The sequence below is a fragment of the Spermophilus citellus genome (assembly GCF_964194105.1).
Source record: "Spermophilus citellus genome assembly, chromosome: 1".
NCBI classification, from domain to species: Eukaryota; Metazoa; Chordata; class Mammalia; order Rodentia; family Sciuridae; genus Spermophilus; species Spermophilus citellus.
Window position 1 is genome coordinate 243,330,883 of NC_138182.1, and position 27,758 is coordinate 243,358,640.

The window sequence follows — 27,758 nt, forward strand, 5'->3', positions numbered from 1 at the left end:
CACTGGTCATGCAGTCATATAGATATACATAAAGTAATAACGTCTGTTTCATTCTACTATCCCCATATCTCCCCCCACTCCCACCTTCACTCTCCTCTACCTAATCTAACTGTTTTTCTTTAGTGCCTTCCAACCCTGCCACCCTTATTGTGAATTAGCATCTGCATATTAGAGAAAACATTAGGCCTTTGGTTTTTTGGGATTGCCTTATTTTGCTTAGCATGATATTCTCCAACTCCATCCATTCACTGGCAAATGCCATAATTTCATTCTTCTTTAAAGCTGAAACTCATCCATTTTAAAGGCATGGTTAAAATCCTACCTTTTGTGGAATGTCCTTTAACTTTACAGCTTGACATTCTCTTTCCTAAGTCCTTACTGCTCTTTTCACACCCCACTCATTAGCACCTAGTCACAAAGTACTTTGTGGTATTTCATGCATGTGATATTTTAGTTATTGTGTATAAGCCTTGGTTTCCCATTTGGAAATATTTATGCTTTACTTAGGTTTCAAGAAGAATATAAAGTAACTTACATAAAACAATAAAAATAAACAAAACCAAGTAGACAGTTAACTTTTTAAGGATAATTTGAAATCTATAAACCATAAAATGCAGGATGGGGTAATTAAGCTTAGGGACAATATGTTAGGTGTCTTATTCTACACACCTCTGCCCTCTTCACTCCTATTCTACATACATAGACAAGGTATTTAAGTATTTGCTGGAAAGTGGACAGTGAGAAAAAAATTTTTCATTTTGGAAAACTAGAAAATGTTAATTCATCCATAACAAAAGATAGATGGTTGGCTCCTCTTTAAAAAGTTGTAATTTCTGCTCTGCGGTTTTCTCAGAAGCGTTAGACTCCGAATACCTCTAGCTCGAAGAGCTCAGAAAACAGCACATTCTAACTTCACAGGGCTTTAATTATTCAAAAGTTCTTTATACTGAGTAGAAATCTCCCTCTCTAACTGCCACTTTCTGTAAGATGTTTCAATAGAACATTCTACTAAGACAAGGCCTTGATTTTTTTATCCTCTGACAAGAATAATAAAATGGTGAGGGGTTTCCATCCATATCTCGAGTGAGGAAGAAATGCAAGAAATGTACTAGGTTTAGCTGGAAAGGAAAGAACTCGTGAATACCAAGGTAGCCAAAAGAGTTTGCAGGTAAAGGACAAACAGATTTATTCTGTATAAGTCCATGAGACAGAATTAGAAGCAGTGGGTAGAATACAAGTAACAGCTGACACTCCGTGATAAGGGGTGTCCAAAGCCTTCGGGGCTACTGAGATATCTAACTCTGATTAGCGCTAGAACTCCAGCAGCATTGAGATGATAGAAATGCTCTGTAACTACACTGCCCCAATGGCAGCTGCCAGGCACATGTGGTTACTGAGCATTTGAAATGTGGCTAGTGAGACTGAAGGACTACATTTTTACTTTTATGTTTAATTTAAACAGGTATGTGGAATGAAAGTAAGGCTAGATATTTCATAGGGGTGTAGTTTAGATGAATCTTATGCTGCAGTCTTTGTTTATAAAGAAAAAACACAAAAACCTGGTGTATAGATTGGTGCTAGGACACTGTAACAATTAGAATCTATTTCTTCCTTTATAAGAATAAAGAACTGTATTTCATAATGCTGTCTTCATACTTTGAATAGAGTTTCTCTAACTTTTCCAATCTATGAATCTAGGTTATCTTTTATCAAACCCCATAAAGTTTTCATTTATCTTTAATCTTAAACTCCTTGTATCTATTTAGTTTTTCTGCTTTCTTAGAAGACTTCTGGAATTAAGATCCTTGCATCCTATTTTAGAGATAAAGCATCCAAAATATATTGGAAAAACTGCTCCAATAAAAGAATTTTAGATACTGACATTAGAGGGCAGTGTTGCTTTAATCATTTAGCCCTCCACCAAACAGTTAAGTTCCTACAACAGTTTCTCAATTAGCATAGCTTTAATTATGGTTTGTTTCAAGTGGCCAGAGTAGCAAGCAAACAAAATTACTGCATTTAAAAATAAAGAAGATGAAAATTTACAAGGGGATCTATTTATGCTTAATTTTCCATTTCCTCCTATGCTTTAGAGCAGGTAATCCCCAGTCACTCACCACAGGACCTCTCCTATTTCTCCTTTCCAACCATTCGTGTTTCCAGGCTGGCATACAGGTGGCCTTCAGTTTCTCCCTGATCATTCGTTCCTCTGGGCGATCGTCCATCTTGTGCAAGCCTTTGAGAGTTTCCTTACTCTCCATCTCACGACTAAAATGGAGGGAGAAATGAAAAGGAGACTCTTTATACTGGAAAAATAATTTCTAAGATGGTACAGTTCTGTTTCAATGTTCCAATGAACATGTAACCAAAAGACAACTACTACAAGCTCCAAATGATTTAAGCAAGGAATGAAAATATTACAAATTATATTACAAATACTACTGTGTGGAGAGTGTTGAATGTTGTCTGATAACATGAATTTAATGATGCTCCAGGTAGTTACCCAAATGGATCCTAAGCATTAAACATTAACAAACACATTCATGAAGACTGCACTGCTTCTAATTCTACCACCCTAACACAGTCATGTATAAGGCAGAAAAGTATTTAGAAGGGTATATTTTTTATTTTCTATTTTTGTTATTTATTTATTGTTTCTTTTTAAGGAAGGGTATCTTAACTACCATTTTCTCATGGATTTAGTTCTGAAATGAACTAAATAAATATTTAACAAGGAACTTAACTAGATCTTCTATGATCCTAATATAATGTTTCAAAGGCTATATTATTAAATTTGTATTTTCCTAACCCCCCTCCCCCCCCAAAAAAAAACACTTGGGTACTCCATATCTAAAGAGTAAACATTACCTAGTACAAATATTTTGATCTTTACTTCATAAAATAATATGGAGGTACCAGAATAACTTCTATGCTAGGAACTTTTGAGAACTGATTCCACAAAACATCAGAGATAAAGTGTCATTCTCAGCAAAAAAAAGATATTCATATCTACATGTGCATGCATATTCATACACACACAAACACAACATGCAAAGATTTAACAACCTGGTTCATAAGGAAACAGTTAAAGTAACTGTATTCTGGGAGAAGTAACAATTTTTCAAATATGATGCTACCTTCAATAACTTTTGTAAAGTCTATAAAGCTAGAAAATACTGATTTTTTTTTGCTACCAACAGGAAAAGGAAAATATGGAAATACCAAAGATGATAACCTTAAGCTTACTAAAATGTCAAATTCAAACTCCTTTAGGAATTTTTCAGTTAATCACAACTTTGAAGTAATATCTTCAAAGAACCAGCAAAAACATAGAATTAAAACAAAATAAATAGGCACTAAAAAGGAAATGCTTAACTGGTTTTAATGAAGGAAGCATTGACATTGTGGGGGAGTGGGAACCAACATGTTTTTAACTGTCAAGAGACTGGTCTAGATATTTTTAGGAAAACAAAGAAGACATAACATTTGAGTTGAATCTTGCAAACAGACATTAAGACCATATAGTAAAATATTTCTGTCACACAGAAAAGCTGTCATATAGCATAAATGAACATGAGATAGGGAAAAAGGTCATTTTTGTCTTTTGTAAAGAAAGATTATCTCATTTACTTAGAATTATCTGGTTCTTTTTATGTTCTGGTTATGTCATATTAATGTTACAGGTATATGTAGGAGAGAGCTAAGAGGAAGGGATAAGGAAAGAGAGAAACGAGAGGGAAGGGAAGAAGATGGGAGAGGAAAGAGGGAGAATGAGGAAGGAGAGACAGGAGAAAGAACACAGGGGATACATGGGGAGATGGGGTAGAAACATTTTGCCCAAAATTCATCCCAATCAACTTGCATTGAAGGAAGCTCAGGTTTTGTAATCTGACTGCCTACCCAAATTTACTTGCAAGTCCCCAGTATAAAAAACAAAAATGTTCCCTTTTCAGTAACAATGTGTTGAGGTACCCTTAGGTTCCCAGCCTAGTTCTCAAAAAAAACCCAAACAAACAAACAAACAAACAAAAAACAAACTCAGTCCCAGGGTATAACTGCTGTGCATTTTTATGCCAGAAACTCTTATGCTTCCAGACAAAGGTGCTTATCTTCTTCCCTCTAAGACTACATGTTTCCCCTCTTCCAAATTTGTTTCAAGAGGGTCTCTTCTCATTAATTCTATTTTTCCCCCCAGCTGGGGAGAGGAAGGTTCTGCATTTTTAGCGCCTCTCTTCCTGGCACCCATCCAGATGCACAGAGGACTGGACAGTATGGTCTCCTTAAGAGTCTGCAATGATTTATTTTTTTCTCCCCACTTGTTTAAAAATACTAAACAATAGGGATTGCATTCTAGCAGCTAATTTTTTGCACAAGAGATTTTTTTCTTTACAATAAATGCCTAGAAATGGAATTGCTGGGTCAAAATGTGTACAAATGAAAACTTTTGATAATACTGGCAAATTATTTTCAAGAATATGTATCTTCCACTTTTACTCCCCCAGGTGGAGCTGCTATATCTGGTCTGAACTAGCAACCCATTTCTAAGGGGACTTCTCCTGAATTCTTACTCCTATTCAATCCACAGAGACTCTAAGCTCACTTACCCATTAAAATCCTCTGGCAGATTTCCTCTGCGGTTAGACTAAAATCCAAAAGGTATGGAATGCCCTCTGAGGCTCAGCACCATGGCCTCACCTCAACTCCTGTGTCCCCGGCATATACCCCACTCTCCTGCTTCTTTCACTGTCTCAAGAACCCTAGGATCCTTCCTGTTCAGGGCTTCTGCAGAGCTTTTTCTCACTCTGCCTACTTCTCACCTAGTTAATTTTTACCCATTCCATTTAGATTTTTTTTCCTCAACGTCTTCAGAGACCTTCCTAGTCTCAATTAGGAATTCCCAGTTCTATTCATTCACAGCCCATGTACTTTTTCTTTAAAGTGCTCAGTGCAATTTGCAAAGCATCCCCCGACCCCTCACCAAGTATAAGCTCCATGAGGGCAGGGTCCAGATGTTTTATTCATTTATATAGCCAATATCTAAGCGTGTTGGCATTAACATATAGGCACTACCATAAACATTGATTATTTATTAATATCTTTAGCAGTCCTAAGGAAACCTTTAAAAACCTAATGACTATTCATGTTACTTCATCTTTTTATGGTTCTTTATTTAATTATGACTAAATTTGCAAATTAGATTTTATTCAGATGAGGATTTTTTGTTGTTTATAAGTTACTCTGCAAATATACACCAAAGTGTTCTTTCTAGTCTTTTCATGATGATTATATAGCATTGATTCTAAAATATGTATCTTTTCATATTTTAACATCTAAATTCTGAATGTCTCTTAACATTCAGAGCAAATGTTGCAATTAACAGATATTTTTTTCCCCTTATAATTTACAACCATTGTGATTCTCAGAATCAAACATGCCAGAAAGGAATCATTCCTACTCAGTTTGTCTCTGAAAAAAATGAAAATCAAAATGTGGAAAGAAAAATCAAGTTTTTCTACATGCTTGTATTGTTTTCTCATAATCCTAACATAACCTTCACAGATCACACAGACGTGGTTTTTATTTTTATCAGGTGTCAGTGTGTTTGTATGTATGTACATGGCAATGAATTGCCATTCAATTATTATCACAACTACAGCAGAAAATAAACACGTTTTTAAACCAAACTAATAGATAACTGCAAAGTCACTAAGAGATGAGAGCCACCTCTAACTTGTGGGAGGGAAACATATGTTTTAGGGAGTTGTTTCTGCCACAGTTATTATCTAGAAACACATCTGTTATTTCAACTAAAACAGCTTATATATTTCTTACTTTTAAATAATAGATAGTATTTGCAAAGCAAAAATGTGTTTTGAGAAACTGCCTTTTAAGATTTAAAAGTATAGAAACAAAGTTTTAGCCAGATAAATATGAGAAACTTTCAAGATCAGGCTTGATCTTCAGAATTCTTGTTCACTTAGGAAACATGATGTTTCTTGCTTTTTGTTTGTTTCTGAACATTCCTCAGAATGAATTTATGACTGACCTAGATTTTCGAGGACCTTTCCATCTTGAGGTTGGGTGTGTAATCAATCCTAGACCCTTTCCAGACCTACAGACTTAACCTGCTAAAAATGGGGTGCTTCAATTGCCCCTTCTCAGGAGAGCCAGTTGGTCCTCCTTTTATCTGACCAGTGTGGTACCACCATTGTTGACTGTATTGTTTCACCTGTAGGTCTCCCCTCTCTCCTATAAGATCGTTTTCTTCTAGGTCTGAGTCTAATCATCTTACTAATCTCACAGTACCATCAACGAGACCCTTTTCCTGGAGTGCCTTAAATACCAACCACTGCCCTGTTCTTGTAGCACTACAATTCTTCTTAAGTTCACCAAGGCATTTCATACCTGTCTTCGCAGGTAAAAATTTCCCCCCTTGTCAGGAATACCCTTTGCCGCCTCATATGCCTTCAGTAAAGAACTTCCTGTCACTGTTCTATGGTGACTAGCTACTCCTTCCCAGCATGTTAAAGATTAACTGTAATAGAGTATTAAAATAAAGTATATGTTTTAAGTATCTGTCTCCCTCATCACATTGGGAGATCTTACAAGACAGGCTGTATCTTTTTCTTTTTTTTGTATCAGTGCCAAATGTTCCTGTACAGACCAAAAAAAGGTATTCAATACACTGCCCCTTTCTGGGAAGCCAGAGGTCCTACCCAGAACAGCCACCTCCCTTCTAATACTGAGGGCATCTTGCTTTGTACATATGAACCCTTCCCACAGTCTGCAGTTGGCTGGTCCAAAAATGTGCGTCAGTGGAAAGACCCTCTATACTAAATCGTATTGTATATTTTATTTTATTTTATTTTTTTTAAGAGAGAGAGGGAATTTTAATATTTATTTTTTAGTTTTTGACAGACACAACATCTTTGTTTGTATGTGGTGCTGAGGATTGAACCCAGGCCACACGCATGCCAGGCGAGCGCGCTACCGCTTGAGCCACATCCCCAGCCCCGTATTGTATATTTCAGATCTTCTCTCTTTGGGAATTTAAAAGTAAGATACATTGTAAGAGTTACTGCAGGAAGAATGACATTAAAGAGAAAAAGAGCCAGATAGTAAGTAAAAGAATGTGACAGAAATAGGGTGAAGAGAAATCTTTGTCAGAAGATGTAGTTAGCAATGGAAAGGCAATAAAAGTAAACCTAAGAGTTGTTCCTGGGTACCTTCCCATGCAAATAGACAACTAGTGCTACATGTAACCACCCTGGGCAATGAATGCCTACGTTCCAGGGGCCATTCGCACATGCTGCAAGGAGGAAATGCTCTGTGGATTCTTTACTTTGGAAAGAAATACACCCTAACATATGTCTGTTCTGTGCTACCCCAAAGAGCCTAAAATACTAGTTCTATACAATGCCTGGCACAAAGAAGACACTAACCCTTGAAAATGGAATCCTACCAAGTGCCCTGTAATTTTTTTTAAGAAAGTTATTTCTTAAATGGTTCACCTTTAGCAAGGAAACATCTAGTGAAACGGAGAAATAACTGCCAGATTGTATCATAGCAGAAAGGGTTAAAAGTTACATGCTAGACAAGGTACTAGGTACTTTACATGTATGAACTTTCTTCATCTTCTCAACAGTCCTATGAGGTCATTACCATCTGTGGCTTGGAAAAGCTAGGTCAGACAGCTGGTAAGTGGGTAGCAGGACCAGGATTCAAATCCCTATAGGTATGACCCGAAAGCATGTGCTCATCATTGCTACGACTGGTCACTGTCAAGTCTGATTTGTTATTAAAACATTAGCAGAAAATTAAGCCCCTATATCTCACCATGCACAAAACTCAATTCAAAGTGGATTAAGGACCTAGGAATTAAATCAGAGATACTTGCATCTAATAGAAGAAAAAGTCAGCCCAAATCTCCATTATATCAGATTAGGTCCAACTTAATAAGACTCCTATAGCACAAGAATAAAGATCAAGAATCAATAAATGGGATGGATCCAAACTAAAAAGCTTCTTCTCAGCAAAAGAAACAATCAGCAAGGTGAACAGACAGTCTACTAATTGGGAACAGATTCTTACCACACGCACATCAGATACAGCACTAAGCTCCAGAATACAGAATATATAAAGAACTCAAAAATCCTAACACCAAACAAACAAACAAACAAACAAACAACCCCATCAATAAATGGGCCAAGGAATTGAACAGACATTTCTCAGATGATGATATACAATCAATCAACAAATATATGAAAAAATGTTCAACATCTCTAGCAATACAAATCAAAACTACTCTAAGATTTCATCTCATTCCAGTCAGAATGGCAGCTATTAAGAATACAAACAAGGGCTGGGGATGTGGCTCAAGCGGTAGCGCGCTCGCCTGGCATGCGTGCGGCCCGGGTTCGATCCTCAGCACCACATACAAACAAAGATGTTGTGTCCGCCGAGAACTAAAAAATAAATATTAAAAACTCTCTCTCTCTCTCTCTCTCTCTCTCTCTCTCTCTCTCTCTCTCTCTCCTCTCTCACTCTCTCTTTAAAAAAAAAAAAAAGAATACAAACAACAATATGTGTTGGTGAGGATGTGGGGGAAAAGGCACACTCATACATTGCTGGTGGGACTGCCATCTCCCTTCTAATACTGAGGGCATCTTGCTTTGTACATGTGAACCCATCCCACAGTCTGCAGTTGGCTGGTCCAAGAATGTGCATCAGTGGAAAATCCTTGGAAAACAGGGAATGGAACCACCTTTTGACCCAGCTATCCCACTCCTTGGTCTGTCTGTACCCAAAGGACTTAAAAACAGCATACTATAGGGACATAGCCACATCAATGTTTATTACAGCACAATTCACAATAGCTGAACTGTGGAACCAACCTAGATGTCCTTCAGTAGATGAATGGATAAAGAAAATGTGGTGTATATATATACACACAATGGAATATTATTCAGCATTAAAAGAGAATAAAATCATGGGATTTGCAGGTAAATGGATGGAGTTGGAGAATATAATGCTAAATGAAATTAGCCAATCTCAAAAAACCAAATGCTGAAATATTTCTCTGATTTAAGGATGCTGATTCATAATGCTGTGGTGGGGGGTGGGGGAAAGGGGAAGGAGAAGATTAGATGAACTCTAGATAGGGCAAAGGGAAAGGAGGGGAAAGGAAGGGGCATAGGGGTAGGAAAGACGGTGGAATTTGATGGTTATCATTATTCTAAGTACATGTATGAAGACACAAAGGATGTGAGACTCTACTTTGTGTACAACCAGAGATATGAAAAATTGTGCTCTATATTTGTAATATGAATTGTAATGTATTCTGTTGTTATATATAACAAATTTAAAAAAATTTAAAGGTTTTTAAAAATGGGAAAAAATTAGACATCTATGCTGATCTCTATTGATAATCACACAAACAAGCTTTAAAAGGTTTTACAATGTGACAATTTTACTACCCAAATTAAAGAAGCACATTAATTATGTTCATTATTAGAAAAATTCTGTTATAATAGGAGCAACTAAGACTATAGTGATCAAATAAAACCATTCTGGACATTAATAGAATTTAACCTCAGCATAAATAAAGATTTCCCTTACAGTCTTGAATCTGGGTAACTCTACACAGAGAAAATTTTTGATTCTTGGGATTGCCAAAGAATCTCAAGGATTTACTGGATTACTTGGGGCAGGCACAACTGAGAGCCACCTGAGAAGTCCTCCTACCAGCAGGAACTCATATACTACCAAACTTCCAAGCTTTGTTACCCAGGAGAGAGGACAGCAAGGGAGGAACTAAGTTCCAGTTACCAGCCCACCATGACACCCTTCATATAAGTTTCCAGGTAAAAAGTAAAAAAGGTAAAAAAGGAGGACGACTCAGGTAACGATGGGAACAGCATGACAAGCCAAAAGGGCCGGGAACCAACTACCACACACAGGGTTAGCTCAGTCAATTCTCACTAGACAAGACTCTTACTATCCCATCGCACAGATGAGAAAAGACAAGGGAAATTAAGTTACATGCTCCAGGTGATAAAGCGTTTATGTAAAAAATACAGAATTTAAACTCAGATCTGAGTGCCTCTGCAGTCTCTTTCACCTACAGGACAAAAAATGAGTATTTACAAGTGTTTGAAATCTGTTGACCTAGGCAAACAGGAAAACAAAAGTAAAACTCTGTATCTCAATACACTGAGACAATTCTGTTTTCCAGTAAGACAGTTTCTGCAGAGATGTGCTATCATTGGTTGTTGGCTTTTTCCTCCTTCTGAGCAAGAAGGATAAAACCACTGCCACCTTTAAAATATGCAACACTTACAACACTGATAAGTTTGCATAATAAATAACAGTATATAAAAACTGGCTCATTAGTTCCCAAAATATTTTATTCTAGGTTACTCAGTGATGCTTGACCTTGAGAGCTAAAGATGGCACAACTCCTATTTATTTATGAGAAACAGACCTACTTTCCCCTGTATAGAATAAACGTCCTCTCAGCACAACAAAGAACTATTAATTTCTTAATGTGGATATAGCACAATATAATCAGTTTTATAACGTCTTTACACCAGAAATCTTTATGAGGGACACCATTTCTTAGCATTGCTTACAAACCTCTCTGTTTAGTCCTTTGAGGGGTACAAAGTACTCTCTCAAAATTCTCCTGTTCTAATTAACGATAAAATGTCAAAAATATGGAAGAGAAATAACAAAGAACATAATTATAAACAACAAACATAATCAGTTTCATATCACCTCAATGATATATATATATATATATATATATATATATATGTATGTATGTATTTTTTTCCTTTTCTTTTTTCTTTTTTTTTGATGGTGATGGGGATTGAATCAAGGACCTTGTGTATGCAAGGCAAGCACTCTATCAACTGAGCTATATCCCCAGCCCCACATCTCAATGATTTTGATTGATTTACATTTATAAAACATTCTAAATTGCCATACATGTACTACAAATTCATTTATCTGAAGTCATAGATTAGTTTCTATTAAAATATCACCCCATTTTGAGTTTTAAAGTAATCCACACTAAGAATTACAGGATTTCTGGAAAGTAAAGCATGGTATAGGAATGTAAAGACTATGTATGAAATTAACTAAAACCAAAATAATGGACAATCACACTGCAAAAACCCATTCACTAGGCAACCTAGATGAGGAAAGGATAGTGCTTTGAGAGCATGGCCTTTTCCTGTCCTGTCCTGCAGCTATCAACCTAGCACTCAGAGCAACAGGTGCCAGTAGCTGCTATCACTCCTAATCAACAAAGATCAAGGCACTAACATACATAATGGACACACATAGCCCTTAACAACCTGTAACTTCTACCACCAATAGTGCCTTTGGGATCATGTAAACAAATTCAAAGAGAATGAGGAGGATATTCAAAAGGTTTTCCAACTTCTAAATTAGTAAGTAATGCGTGTAAGTCTGCCCAAGTCTCCCTTTAGAAGCAAGTAAATCTGTATTTTAACTGTATAGTTCTTCTATACCATGTGTTCTTGAATTAGAAATGTATGAATATATTTAAAGCAAAGGACATTCTACAGAGTACTGAATAAACTCCAAGGGATTGCTAAGTACATTATTACTGGTAAAATTCAAACTCTGATACAAACTTCACACACTATTAAAACTATAAAATAATATGCACATAAAATATTGCCAACTACAGACCAGGGAACTATTATGATGAGTAGAGGGCATGTTATTTAGAAAAAGACTTTAGTTTGTCTAAGGGATTGCATTTTGAAAGCTACTCAAGAATATTTTATGATCTTTCTTAGAGGTGAGGTTGTGGCTCAGTGATAGAGCAGTTGCTTAGCACACGTGAGGCACTGGGTTTGATCCTCAGCACTACATAAAAATAAATAAATAAATAAAGGTATGTATCTATACCTTTTAAATATTAAAAAAGTATCTTTCTTGATCACAAATATTCATAGGAATATTTAAAAAGGATTTTGAAAATTCCCTTGCAGCAAAAGTAAATCTGTAAAATTAGCAGACAAACATTTTGGAGATTCCTGGGAAAGCTGGGAATGGAACCACCATTTGACCCAGCTATTGCCCTTCTCGGACTATTCCCTGAAGACCTTAAAAGAGCATACTACAGGGATACTGCCACATCGATGTTCATAGCAGCACAATTCACAATAGCTAGACTGTGGAACCAACCCAGATGCCCTTCAATAGATGAATGGGTAAAAAAAAATGTGGCATTTATACACCATGGAGTATTACGCAGCATTAAAAAATGACAAAATCATGGAATTTGCAGGGAAATGGATGGCACTAGAGCAGATTATGCTTAGTGAAGCTAGCCAATCCCTAAAAAACAAATGCCAAATGTCTTCTTTGATATAATGAGAGCAACTATGAACAGAGCAGGGAGGAAGAGTAGGAAGAAAAGATTAACATTAAACAGAGTCATGAGATGGGAGGGAAAGGGAGAGAAATGGGAAATTGCATGGAAATGAAGGGAGACCCTCATTGCTATACAAAATTACATATAAGAGGTTGTGAGGGGAATGGGAAAATAAACAAGGAGAGAAATGAATTACAGTAGATGGGGTAGAGAGAGAAGATGTGAGGGAAGGGGAGGGGGGATAGTAGGGGATAGGAAAGGTAGCAGAATACAACAGTTACTAATAGGGCATTATGTAAAATTGTGGATGTGTAACCGACGTGATTCTGCAATCTGCATTTGGGGTAAAAATTGGGAGTTCATAACCCACTTCAATCTAATGTATGAAATATGATATGTCAAGAGCTTTGTAATGTTGTGAACAACCAATAAAAAACAGACTGTCTTGTATAAAAAAAAATAAATAAAAAGGAAATGATTCTAAACAACAACAACAACAAAAACATTTTGGTCTATTTCAATACCCTCCAATGTTACAGATATATTTATTACAACACCAAGGCTAGACTTCAGTGTGGACATAGTTATACACAAGTAAATGTTATCACACTAAAAGGGCTGTACTCACTGAGCTCAAAACCAGATGAATAAAAAATGATACAATTCAAAAATATTTTCTAAATCATCTCTTTACAGAAAGAAAATAAGCAGGAATGCAAAAGTTTGGCTAAAGTGTTTCCTTGGTATACCCATGTCCCTCAGAAATGTAACTGAAGGTTCTATTAAAAACTATCATTCAAGTTATTACTGTGTCACAACAAATCTAATGTGTACAACTGATGACATCACTGAACAATGGAACTGGAATGTTCTATCCAAAACTAGAAAAAAGAATAATTCTTCCTTCTAAATGTATTAATAGATGAATATAAAAAGCAACAAATTCAGACAACTATGTATACTGTCAAGTCTTGAGAACAATCATATGTACTCACAGGTTGAACAAATGTCAAAATGAAACAGAAAAAGTTAAGACTTGCCAGGAGGAGAAGATAACAGTGAAAAGCCAAATATACATCTGAAATTAGGGTGGGGTGTGTGTGATATAGCTACCCAGACAGTTAAGAATAGAAGATGACTGGTAAAATTAGTAAGAATTTCAAGGAAAATTAAGAAAGAATAATCAAGTTTACTAACTTGAATAATTAAGTTAGTTTGGTAATGAAATGAAGATCCTGGAAGACTAGAAATTTGAGATCAGTTAAGATTATTATTATTTTTTTTAAATCAGCTGAGCAGAAAAAGCAAGAGGTGAGGGCAGATATCTTTTCAGGTTAACACCTCTTCTGTATGGGGATAAAAGAAAAAAAAACAGTTAAAGTGGAATTTTCTCAATTCTATCAAATCAAAATTGATGACTTGTCAGAAACTGTGAACTAATAAAATATCTGTTTGTAATATTATATAGACAAGTAGGAACTATAAAAATGGTCAGAATTGTATAGAAATGAGTGGCAATTTTTTAAGTTTTGTCATCTCATGAAATATATGAAAATCTTAGAGACAGAAAAACATGTTCTTCCACTATCTGTGATAGACAAAAGAAATGAACTGTAAAGTTACTGTCTCTGGAATATTTACTTCTTAAATAAATATTTTTTCAAAAATATTTTTCTCACTCATCAAAGTAATCACTTCTACACTACATCTTCTATTCACATCTTCTCATCCAGGAACTCAGAAAATCTGTTGGTTTTAATACAATCAATTGTCTGAGAGCCAATGTCTTTTGAGAGCATTTGAGATCAATATGGTCTAATTTCCCATTTGTTCTTTTTCAACAAAAGCCCATAGAAGCCTGTACTTTTTTGATACTCATTGCTAAAAATTTCACTGTTTATTTCTTCCTTTGCTGTGTACTTGATAGCTGACAAAGAATCTTTAGAAATCTTTGGGAGAAAAAAAATGGATGTTGTGGGCATCCTCTTCCTTAATTGTTGAACAAACATCAGTAAGTAAGGAAAAGGATGCTTAGTTTTTTTTCCACAGTATTTGGCTAAATGTGTACTTCCTTTCAAGAATTCCCCTTTTGTGCTACTTGACAAATAGAGGGCTGGGAATGTCTACATGACAAGGATGAACACACCTAATGAGAGCTCACACTCCACTAGAGAAGTAGACTGGAACTCCCAATACTGCTACTACTACTGCAGGGCAGTTCTTAGCCAGGCGACCTGTCACGTTCCACGTTCTGCTCTTTATCCTGGAACCCTGGCACAGTGCACGTGGCACAGTGTAGGCAGCTGACAGAAAAGATGGCTGGCTCTTTTAACATTTTGGTTTGCATCAAAAAGATACCAAGTCAATGCTGTGGTGTATGTTTTTTTCTTGGAATTTTCTCCAAATGTGTGTGAAAACCTTTTTACCATATCAATTTTCTTTGAAGAAATGTGAAGTCTAGATTGAGCATTCTTCTAAGAGGTCAAATAAAAAGGCTACTAACAGGGGAAAGCTGTCTATTACACACTTTTCTCCCAGCTATTAAGCAAAGTGGTTTAAATATGTAACAGTTGAGGGAGTATTTTCTGTTAATAAAACCCTTTACTTGGTTTAACTGGCCTCCAAATAACAATTAATGAGAAAGAGGGGATATCACTGAATTAGAAATCAAGTTCTCTTAACAGCTTTTGCTAGCAGAATGACTTCTTTCAAAACTCTGTGGAACAGTTAGTACTATACTACTTCCTTCTGGCTGGTGGAAAGGTATGTTAGCTGGGCTGCTAAGAATGAGAAAAAATAACTTCCTGACAAATGCAGTTTTTCTTCTTTATGTTTTTAATGCTAGTAAACTACTCCATCCAATGAATGCTGGCACACCAAGCATGTATAAGCCTTGCACTGGGCAAGAAAATAAACAAAAAGATAAATAAGACAGGGCTCCTAACCCTCCAGACGGCTTATTCTAACAGAAGTAAGAAAAGATAAGCCATGGTTTCTATGACAGTATTTAAAATACCACAGATAACCACAATAGGAACACACCATTGCTAACTTTCTCTAGGGGAGGTATGGAAAGATCCACAAGGGAGGTAAGTCCTGAATATGTGTAAAAAACAGGGCTGGCAGGCATGGTACTGGTGATGGCTAAAAGAAGATATTCTAGGTGGAAAATAAGTTTGGCAAATATAATATTCTATAGTATGAAATCTCTTAAGAATCTGCATATTAAAAAACACTAGCTAAAATGCAGCTGGGTTTATTTATTGTGGGACACCTCAGAGTCTCTAATAAAGATCTATGTGCATCATGAGTCACACTTGTGTGGTATGGAAGTCCTTTTTCAGCAGGATACCTTTGCAAGAGAACACACTGCAAACAAATCTGTAGTGGATCTTCTCTGCAGACTCTCTGACTCCAATAAGTTAATATTTCTAAGAAGAAAAATCCAAAGAAATAACACCAGCAGTCTTAATTTAAGACTTCTTAAGTATCACAAAATTCAGTATGCCATCATTGCAATTAAGACTCAAAATGCAAAATATTGGGAGAAAAGATTATTTGAGAGTAAGTCAGCAAGACAGGTAGTCTTCTGGTATGAATCTACCTAAATGAAGTAGGTGCCAGACACTGGAATTTGACTGAGGCCAGAATTTGTCACAAAGATTTACCCCTGGCCCAGTCTACTTCCTCTCTGCCAAGACTCAGGTCTTGCACAAAGACAAAGAAGCCGTGAGCAAGAAAACTTGATGAGGGCTGGGGTTGTGGCTCAGTGGTCAGTGTTTGCCTAGCATGTGTGAGGCACTGGGTTCAATTCTAAACACTGCATATAAATAGATAAATAAATAAATGGTCTATAGACAAATAAAAACAAAAACCAAGAAAACCCCAAACCTTGATGAATGATTTTCTGCAAAAATCTCTAGATGGCTACAAGAAAACCCCAGACCATAAAATTTTAAAAGGGAGTGGAGAATGACTCTCATTTCATTGCAAATGACCCTAAGACCCTAGGTCTCTGGTACAGCAGGACATTCACACATCTTCAGCACTGATAGCAGAGTCACGGGCAGTGACTGATCTGACAAAATCAGCATCAACACCTGGCAGAGGCAGCAAGACCAGTGCAATCAGAAGGAGCGGTGGCTATGGCTGAGGACGCAGTGCTGCTCAAGAGAAGGCAACAGGCAACTGAACACAGCTATTCACCAGCAGAGTAAGACCCGACACTGGGGACTTGAGGAAGCAGTTTGTGTGTGGGCAGGGGTGGGGGGACTGCTGGGGGAATGGGGAGACTGCTTGCAACAGGTGCTGATGGGGCACAACCACCCAGACCAGGAAAATCTGGGTAGCTTCCATCAAAATGACCTCATTTTAAGGCTAATGAGGAAATTTAGGTTGTACACACAACAAAACCAAAAGAGCTTCTTACTCAACAGAGATCGTATACCTTTTGAAAGACACGTTCCTAGGATGGGGCAGCAAAGGTAATAAGTCATACCACATATATAACCAAAAAATGTGGCCTAGTGATCAGGGACATGAGCTCTGGAGCTAGACTGCCTGAATTTAAATTCAAGGTCTGATATTACTAGCTGTGTTGACTTAGGATAAGTTATTTAACTTCTCTGTGCCTCAACTTCCTGACTGTTAAATGGGGATAACAGTACCTATCATATAAAGTGGCTATTACACGTAAATGAGTTTATGTGCAAAGTACTTAGAAGAAAGTTAACTTTGATATTTGCTCCCATTAACTTATTCTGTAAAATGGGCTAATAATAGTTAATACCTTGTGACTCACTCACAAGGGTCTATGACCTGTTATAAGCCCTTTGGATGTAGTTCTCACCCAAGTTTTAAAATGAATGAACTTTGATGAACGTTACAGCAGTGTCAAGTAAATGGAAAGGACACTACAAATGTAATGACAACTCTTATTATGGTTAAAGATGCCCTTTGTGGAGTACCTCCTATGCTAGGTGCTGTCCTACAGTGGCTCTAGGTCTCACCAAGGACACAAAGCGACACTCTTCATCTTCACTGCAAGGATAAACTCTTACAGAAAGATTAAGCAGCTTAATTAAATAGCCACACTAAGTCCTGGGTTTCAAAACCAGGTGTCTCCAGCTTCAAGGTCCTGTCCTTGTACCCTATACTGTGCTGTTTCATTTCTTCTAATGCTATTTGTTATTTGAAAAACAGATGAAAGCAATAAAACATAACTATTTTTTTCTAGTTTTGGAAAGTAACTATCAACTAGAGATATATGGAATGTGAAGATTGTTGTATAGACTGTCTCTTGGCCACCAAGGGAGGAAACAGGTTGGTCAGTCTGAACATTATGATTCATACATTACCACCAATATACAGATGCTGTATCCTTGCTCTAAAGATAGAGTATAAAAAATATAAAGCTTAATGGGAACCACAAACTCCCTTCAACTGTTAAATCTGGAGAGTACTTCACTTTTTTATTTTTATATTTTTGTATAAAACATTCTTTGCCACTCCTCTATTCCAGTGGCTCCCAACATTTTCAAATGTGAAAATGCTTTATTCACATTATTGCTACCATCTACACGATAGCTATGTAATCTACAGACCCTTTGTGATAACTCAGGCTAAGAAATACTGCTATATAAACTTTTAGATTTAGTACTAATATTCACTATTATGAAATCAATCCAAACTTAATTACTATATGGGATGAGAAATATTTATATAAAAGACTATCAAAGCTCTCTCAGAAAGACCAAATAACTAAGAGAACATTTAAGAAAGTAGGACTTAAAGGTTGTCTTACACTGAAAACATTAACTCTTTTAGTCTGTCTGTCTCTCTCTCTTTTAATAAATGTGCTACAGCTGGGCTCGGTGGTGCATCCCTGAAATCCCAGGTTCTCGGGAGGCTGCAGTGGGAGGATGGCAAGTTTGAGACCAGCCTCAGTAACTTAGTCATACCCTGTCTGAAGATAAAAATAAAAAGGGTTGGAGATATAGCTCAGTGGTAGAACCCCCCTGGGTTCAATCCCCAGTACTACAAAACAACAACATGCCACAAATTTATTTTCCTTAAGATACATAACCGTTTTCCATATTGAAGTGACGAGTCAGAAGAAATAAAGTAGTGGCCTGAAATGAGAAAGGAAGCATGTCCACCCTCTGACAGATTCTTGGTTCAGTTGTGCTGATGTCTGAAAATAACTCCTGGGGCCAGGGCTTACTATAGCCACACAGCCCACTTTGCTTATGATCTGGAATAACAATAAGAAATGCTTAATCTGTGTCAAGTCACAGAAATTATGGTTTGCATTTTTTTTTTTAAAGGAAAAAAGCTGGGATACAATGTTAGTAAGAGTAATAGTAGCCTTCTGAGTGCTAATCCAAAAACACAATTATTGCAAAATATTTTTGCTTCTGTATTATTAAAACCTATAAAAGCTTACAGAAAACATTTTCTATTTAGTCACTTAACATTCATTACTTAATTAACATGAGTAGATGTCACTGCAAGTTGTCTTTTAAACTGAGGGGAAAAAGGTGACTAACCTTTTGTTAATAAGATCTAGTGTTCAGGACATAAGCTTGTCATATTTGTTTTAAAAACATAAACATCTTATGTGGAATGAATTCTAATACATTATACTTTGTTTTTAAAAATCAGGTTATAGAATATAGCCCATGAATAATAATCTGAATATATCAGCAAGTATAAATCAATTTAGCGTACAGGATATCTTCCTTAAAAAATCATTTTATACTTGCATAGTTCAAAAAACAAGTAAACAAGCAGGAGATGACTGATAAGTTAATAAACTGCAATAAATTAAGCCACATCACCAAAAATGTGCCAATATACTGCAAACAATGGCAATGTAAAATTTTAAAATAACATACTTTAATCCTGATACTGATGTGTTTGCTAGTGTTTATGTTCTCAACTTTTCACTCATGAGATAATATATTATTGCTAAGAACTTCCTAAAAAGCATCATATAGTAAGAGTGCCACCTACTGAATATTTTTTTCTTCCCTCATTTTTGATTCCTAGAATTTTCTGTTTCACTTTGAATTCTTAGTTTCTCTAACTGGGTACTAAAATTAACTCCAGTAGGTTGCTTGTGCCAACAGTGAGACCATCTTCCAGTGAATTACATAGGGTGGGTAGGACCCTATTTAAGTAAGTATTTGGATTTGCAATTGGATCAAACAATATCTGAACTAATATTATCCCCCAGGAAACTGAAGTCTCTCCAGTAGATCCTGGCCAATGTCATATGTTCCTCAATCCTCTTCAAGTACTCCTTGGACTAGTTCATTTCCTCCTGGCCATTTGCTAACCTACTCCCACTTACTGTGTTCATATGGCCAGCTTAAGATACAACAAACAAAAAAATGTTTGAGCCAGGGAGTACATTAAAATGATAGGAAGGTTTTGAAACTTGCCAAGTACTAAATCAGGCTAACATTTAGGTTTTGTTTCTACACCTGTTTTTGGAAGCATAAACTCCCTCAAGAGTCCTACCCACCCTATTTAATTCACTGGAAGATGGTCTAACTGTTGGCACAAGCAACCTACTGGAGTTAATTTTAGTACCCACTTAGAGAAACTAAGAATTCAAAGTGAAACAGAAGATTCTAGGAATCAAAAATGAGGGAAGAAAAAAATATTCAGTAGGTGGCACTCTTACTTTAGAAATGTCCCTTAGGCAATTACTAATAGCAGAGATATCTGCCCACTATTCACTTGAAAGAGAAGGCACATTAACCCCTACCTCCTGTCCTAAATAAAGTATGAATCAGTCTTCTCAAATAATGTCTTCCTCTTTGTAGTGGGCCCCTGGAGTTGCTCATAAATATGCCAATTTCTTTTCATTATAGTAAAAACAACAATTTAGTAGAACCAAATTGCATCTACTTTACAATGGCAGGTTTTGACTTATAACATCTGGTATATGCTTCAAAAGCCTGTCATCATAACCATTTTGTACTTTTAATGATTTCAGATACAAAAGAACAATCTGAATGGACATGGGACAAAGAACTACATTTGTAATATAGAACTTGTATTACTCCTGTATAAAACATGAGAACAACTTGTTTTCGTAAGATGTACATGAATATTCCTTTTACTGAGAAAAACGGATTCATTCACTACCATTCTGGCTGACAGTGAATCAAAGTTACAAACCTTAAAACATTAAAAATGAAACATGGGCGGGAAGATGGCGGCGAAGGGAGTGCATCACCCCAGTGCGCCGCGTCACGGTGCGGGAGAAAGACGAGGTGAAACAGCTGAAGGCTATCTTGTTGGGAATTTCCAGTGAAATTGAGGTGCTCCAGAACCTAGTGGACGGATTTCCATCGCGCGAGGTTCGGCTGCGGGGGCTCGGTCGCGGGCGATTTCTCCGCACGGAGGGTCGCATTGCCTGATCTGCAGACCGCCCCGCAGCTGGAGTCTGCGGCGCGCGCTGGGAAGCGGCGAGGTGCCAGAGCGGGAGTGCAGCGATGCGGATTCTGGGGGCTCCTGCCAGTGGTGCAATGGCCGTGCTTAGTGCTGAGTTCCGGCTTTGAAACGGAGGAGAGAAGCGGTCCAGTTCGATTCTCGACACCGGTCGGACCACGGAGGAGGACAGCAGCCGCCATCTTGGAGAGCTGATGTAATCATCCCTGTTTTCTACTGATCTCAGCTCATTCAGCTACGGAACAGGTGATTTCAGGCTGGTATTTGCCTGCGTCTCGGAGACAGATCGCTCAGGCTCGGGGCTGGAGAACCTGTGGAGAATACTCCTTGGGGCTTGCTCCTGGCAAGGCGTGCGCCGGGCTCTGAGCGGCCCAGGGCTGGGGAACCTGCGGAGACTGGTGTTGAGGCCAGCTCCAAGTGGAGCGTGCGCTGAGCTCGGGGCGGCTGGGCCCTGACTCCCAGAACAGTTTTGGCCCGGGGCTGGGGAACCCGCGGGGGTCACTCCTTGGAGCCTGCTCCTAGCGGAGCGTGGCTGGGATCGGAGAGGCCGGGTTCTGGCTCCCGAAGCTGCTTTGGCCCAGGGCTTGGGAACCTGCGGTGACTGCTTCTTGGTTTGGGTCCTGCTGGGTGCTGTGGGGGCCAGGGGGGCAGAGTGGAGCTGCCGCCTGCGCCCAGAGCAGGCCAAGTGACCCGCCGGCGTGGTATCACATCACCCCAACTGCAGCTGGGGCCGAAGAGAGTAGCCGCCCACGCCTAGAACAGGACCAGCGACCCGACGGCGCGGTACCCAAGTCACCCCATTTGGAGTAGGGGCTGTGCAGAGCCGCCGTCTGAGCCTGCAAGGTAGGCAGACCTGCGTCCCACTGGCAGGACAGGCCCGGAAGCCTGCCAGCGTGGTGGACAAGTAGCACCTAGGCAGTCACGTCACACTGGTTGGAGTGGGGGTGGAGCAGAGCCGACGCCCGTGTCCGGAAAAGGCCCAGCGACCCGTTGGAGAGGCAGCCAGGTACCCCCACTGGGAGTGGGGGCTGAGCAGAACTGCCGGCCGAGCCCACAAGGTAGGCAGACCAGCGACCCACCGGCGGAACAGGCCTAAAGGCCTGCCAGCGTGGTAGACACGTCACACCAATTGGAGTAGGGGCCGAGCAGAGCCTCCGCCCACATCCGGATCAGGACCAACGACCCGAGGGCGTGGTAGTTACATCACCATAATTGGAGTGGGGGCAGAGCAGAGCTGCCACCCGCGCCCGCAGGGTGGGCAGACCTGCGACTGACCTGCAACTGACCATCGTGGTAGACAGATCACCCTAATTAGAGGAGGAGCACAGCCACTACCCGCCCTGCAAGGGAGATTTCCCAACTATACAAGAATAATATAAATAAATAGGGGGAAAATTTCAAAAACACAACAGTTTCACCAAGCAGAAAGAAACGCGAGCAGTATGAAAAGACAAGGAAAGAAAGGACCACAAGCAATGCAGGTCAACTCAACTTTAGAAGAGGTAATAGCTGCAACAGATGGAATGTCAGAAAAAGAGTTCAGGATATACATGCTTCAGATGATCTGGAGTCTCAAGGAAGACATGAGACAGCAAAATCAGACAATGAAAGATCACTTTGACAAGGAGCTACATAAACAAATCCAGGAAGTAAAAGATCAATTTCACAGGGAGATAGAGGTAATAAAAAACAAACAAATAGAAATCCTAGAAATGCAGGAAGCAATAAACCAACTTAAAAACTCAGTTGAGAATACTACAAGCAGAGTAGATCACTTAGAAGATAGAACATCAGACAATGAAGACAAAGTATTTCAACTCGAAAAGAACATAGACAGCTCAGCAAGTCTGCTAAGAAACCATGAGCAGAACATCCAAGAAATAGGGGATAACATTAAAAGACCAAACTTAAAGAGTCACTGGGATACAGGAAGGCACAGAGCTCCAAACCAAAGGAATAAACAATCTATTCAATGAAATAATACGAGAAACTTCCCAGACTTGAAGAATGAAACAGAATCCCAAATCCTAAAAGCCTACAGGACACCGAATGTGCAAAATCATAAGAGATCCACACCTAGACACATTATAATGAAGATGTCCAACATACAGAACAAGGAGAGAATTTTAAAAGCTACAAGAGAAAGGAAGCAGATTACATTTAGGGGTAAACCAATCAGGATAACAGCTGATCTCTCAACACAGGCTCTGAAAGCTAGAAGATCCTGGAATAACATATTTCAAACACTGAAAGAAAATGGGTTCCAACCAAGAATCGTGTATCCGGCAAAATTAAGCTTCAGGATGGAAGATGAAATTAAAACCTTCCACAATAAACAAAAGTTAAAAGAATTCACAGCTAGAAAACCATCTCTTCAAAAAATCCTTGGCAAAACATTACAGGAAGAGGAAATGGAAAATAACATTGAAAACCAACAGTGGGAGGTAGGACAGGAAAGGGGGGAAAGTAATCAAAGAGGAAAACAAATCAGGTTTAGTAACATTAATAAACAAATATGGCTGGAAGAACAAACCATATCTCAATAATAACCTTAAATGTTAATGGCTTAAACTCACCAATTAAGAGACACAGGCTAGTTGAATGGATCATAAAACAAGACCCAACAATATGCTGCCTACAGGAGACGCATTTGATAGGAAAAGATATACATAGACTGAAGGTGAAAGGTTGGGAAAAATCATACCACTCATATGGACTGCGGAAACAAGCAGGAGTGTCCATACTCATATCAAATAAAATAGATTTCAAGCCAAAGTTAATCAAAAGGGATAAAGAGGGACACTACATACTGCTCAAGGGAACCATACACCAACAAGACATAACAATCATAAATATATATGCCCCAAACAATGGTGCAGCTATGTTCATCAAGCAAACTCTTCTCAAGTACAAGAGTCTAATAGACCACCATACAATAATCATGGGAGACTTCAACACACCTCTCTCACCACTGGACAGATCTTCCAAACAAAAGTTAAATAAGGAAACTATAGAACTCAATAACACAATTAACAACCTAGACTTAATTGACATATATAGAATATACCACCCAACATCAAGTAGTTACACTTTTTTCTCAGCAGCACATGGATCCTTCTCAAAAACAGATCATATATTATGTCACAGGGCAACTCTTAGACAATATAAAGGAGTAGAGATAATACCATGCATCTTATCTGATCATAATGGAATGAAACTGAAAATCAACGATAAAAGAAGGAAGGAAAAATCATGCATCACTTGGAGAATGAACAATAGGTTACTGAATGATCAATGGGTTTTAGAAGACATCAAGGAGGAAATTAAAAACTTCTTAGAGTTAAATGAAAACTCAGACACAACATATCGGAATCTATGGGACACATTGAAAGCAGTTCTAAGAGGAAAATTCATTGCTTGGAGTTCATTCCTTAAAAAAAGAAAAAACCAACAAATAAATGATCTCATACTTCCATCTCAAAATCCTAGAAAAAGAGGAGCAAAACAACAGCAAAAGAAGTAGAAGGCAAGAAATAATTAAAATCAGAGCTGAAATTAATGAAATTGAAACAAAAGAAACAATTGAAAAAATTGACAAAACTAAAAGTTGGTTCTTTGAAAAAATAAATAAAATCGAGAGACCCTTAGCCATGCTAACGAAGAGGAGAGAGAACCCAAATTACTAGCATACGGGATGAAAAAGGCAATATCACAACAGACACTTCAGAAATACAGAAGATAATCAGAAATTATTTTAAATCCTTATACTCCAATAAAATAGAAGATAGTGAAAGCATAGATAAATTTCTTAAGTCATATGATCTGCCCAGATTGAGTCAGGAGGATATACACAACCTAAACAGACCAATAACAATAGAGGAAATAGAAGAAACCATCAAAAGATTACCAACTAAGAAAAGCCCAGGACCGGATGGGTATACAGCAGAGTTTTACAAAACCTTTAAAGAGGAACTAACACCAATACTTTTCAAGCTATTTCAGGAAATAGAAAAAGAGGGAGAACTTTCAAATACATTCTACGAGGCCAACATCACCCTGATTCCTAAACCAGACAGAGACACTTCAAAGAAAGAAAACTACAGACCAATATCTCTAATGAACCTAGATGCAAAAATCCTCAATAAAATTCTGGCGAATCGGATTCAAAAACATATCAAAAAAATTATACACCACGATCAAGTAGGATTCATCCCTGGGATGCAAGGCTGGTTCAATATACGGAAATCAATAAATGTTATTCACCACATCAATAGACTTAAAAATGAGAACCATATGATCATCTCGATAGATGCAGAAAAAGCATTCGACAAAGTACAGCATCCCTTTATGTTCAAAACTCTAGAAAAATTAGGGATAACAGGATCATACCTCAACATTGTAAAAGCAATCTATGATAAGCCACAGGCCAGCATCATTCTGAATGGAGAAAAATTGAAGGCATTCCCTCTGAGATCTGGTACAAGACAGGGATGCCCTCTCTCACCACTTCTGTTCAACATAGTCCTCGAAACACTGGCCAGAGCAATTAGACAGACGAAAGAAATTACAGGCATAAAAATAGGAAAAGAAGAACTTAAATTATCACTATTTGCAGATGACATGATTCTATACCTAGCAGACCCAAAAGGGTCTACAAAGAAACTATTAGAGCTAATAAATGAATTCAGCAAAGTGGAAGGATATAAAATCAACACGCATAAATCAAATGCATTCCTGTATATCAGCGACAAATCCTCTGAAACGGAAATGAGGACAACTACTCCATTCATAATATCCCCCCCAAAAATAAAATACTTGGGAATCAACCTAACAAAAGAGGTGAAAGACTTATACAATGAAAACTACAGAACCCTAAAGAGAGATATAGAAGACGACCTCAGAAGATGGAAAAATATATCCTGTTCATGGATAGGCAGAACTAACATCATCAAAATGGCGATATTACCAAAAGTTCTCTATAAGTTCAATGCAATGCCAATCAAAATCCCAACAGCATTTCTTGTAGAAATAGATAAAACAATCATGAAATTCATATGGAATAATAAAAGACCCAGAATAGCAAAAACAATGCTAAGCAGGAAGTGTGAATCAGGCGGTATAGCGATACCAGACTTCAAACTATACTACAGAGCAATAGTAACAAAAACAGCATGGTACTGGTACCAAAACAGGCAGGTGGACCAATGGTACAGAACAGAGGACAAAGTAACCAATCCACAAAACTACAACTATCTTATATTTGATAAAGGGGCTAAAAGCATGAAATGGAGGAAGGATAGCATCTTCAACAAATGGTGCTGGGAAAACTGGAAATCCATTTGCATCAAAATGAAACTGAATCCCTTTCTCTCGCCATGCACAAAAGTTAACTCAAAATGGATCAAGGAGCTTGATATTAAATCAGAGACACGGCGTCTGATAGAAGAAAAAGTTGGCTATGATCTACATACTGTGGGGTCGGGCTCCAAATTCCTCAATAGGACACCCATAGTGCAAGAGTTAATAACTAGAATCAACAAATGGGACTTACTCAAACTAAAAAGATTCTTCTCAGCAAAAGAAACAATAAGAGAGATAAACAGGGAGCCTACATCCTGGGAACAAATCTTTACTCCACACACTTCAGATAGAGCCCTAATATCCAGAGTATACAAGGAACTCAAAAAATTAGACAATAAGATAACAAATAACCCAATCAACAAATGGGTCAAGGACCTGAACAGACACTTCTCAGAGGAGGACATACAATCAATCAATAAGTACATGAAAAAATGCTCTCCATCGCTAGCAGTCGGAGAAATGCAAATCAAAACCACCCTAAGATACCATCTCACTCCAGTAAGAATGGCAGCCATTATGAAGTCAAACAACAACAAGTGCTGGCGAAGATGTGGGGAAAAGGGTACATTTGCACATTGCTGGTGGGACTGCAAATTGGTGCAGCCAATTTGGAAAGCAGTATGGAGATTTCTTGTAAAGCTGGGAATGGAACCACCATTTGACCCAGCTATTCCCCTTCTTGGTCTATTCCCTAAAGACCTAATAAGAGCATGCTACAGGGACACTGCTACATCGATGTTCATAGCAGCACAATTCACGATAGCAAGATTGTGGAACCAACCTAGATGCCCTTCAATAGATGAATGGATAAAAAAAATGTGGCATTTATACACAATGGAGTATTACTCTGCATTAAAAAATGACAAAATCATAGAATTTGGAGGGAAATGGATGGCATTAGAGCAGATTATGCTAAGTGAAGCTAGCCAATCCTTAAAAAACAAATGCCAAATGACTTCTTTGATATAAGGGGAGTAACCAAGGACAGGGTAGGGACGAAGAGCTTGAGAAGAAGATTAACATTAAACAGGGATGAGAGGTGGGAGGGAAAGGGAGTGAGAAGGGAAATCGCATGGAAATGGAAGGTGTTCCTCAGGGTTATACAAAATTACATATAAGAGGAAAGGAGGGGTAAGAGAAGAATAATACAAGTGGAAGAAATGATTTACAGTAGAGGGGGTAGAGAGAGAAAAGGGGAGGGGAGGGGAGGGGAGGGGAAGGGGGATAGTAGAGAATAGGATAGACAGCAGAATACATCAGACACTAGAATGGCAATATGTAAATCAATGGAAGTGTAACTGATGTGATACAGCAATCTGTATACGGGGTAAAAATGGGAGTTCATAACCCACTTGAATCAAACTGTGAAATATGATATATTAAGAACTATGTAATGTTTTGAACGACCAACAATAAAAAAAAATGAAACATGAAAACAAACTGACAGCTAATAAAATGTGAGTTTACCTAGCACACACAAGAAGCGAAAAATACAACTCCACAATTTGCTTGATTTTCTTTG

General features: G+C 38.0%; 1 protein-coding gene across 3 annotated transcripts in view; it reads right to left on the reverse strand.

Moving 5' to 3' along the window:
* The window catches only part of MAP3K1 (mitogen-activated protein kinase kinase kinase 1), an 82,515-nt gene that overhangs the window by 30,960 nt on the left and 23,797 nt on the right, over positions 1–27,758 (reverse strand). For all 3 annotated transcript variants that reach the window (XR_014020628.1, XM_081282019.1, XM_081282018.1), the window contains exon 2: positions 2,118–2,268. Coding sequence is in view for 2 of the 3 variants with exons in the window: in XM_081282018.1 (XP_081138144.1) it covers positions 2,118–2,268 (151 nt within the window). In the remaining variant the exon portion in view is untranslated. The remainder of the gene's footprint in view (positions 1–2,117; positions 2,269–27,758) is intronic.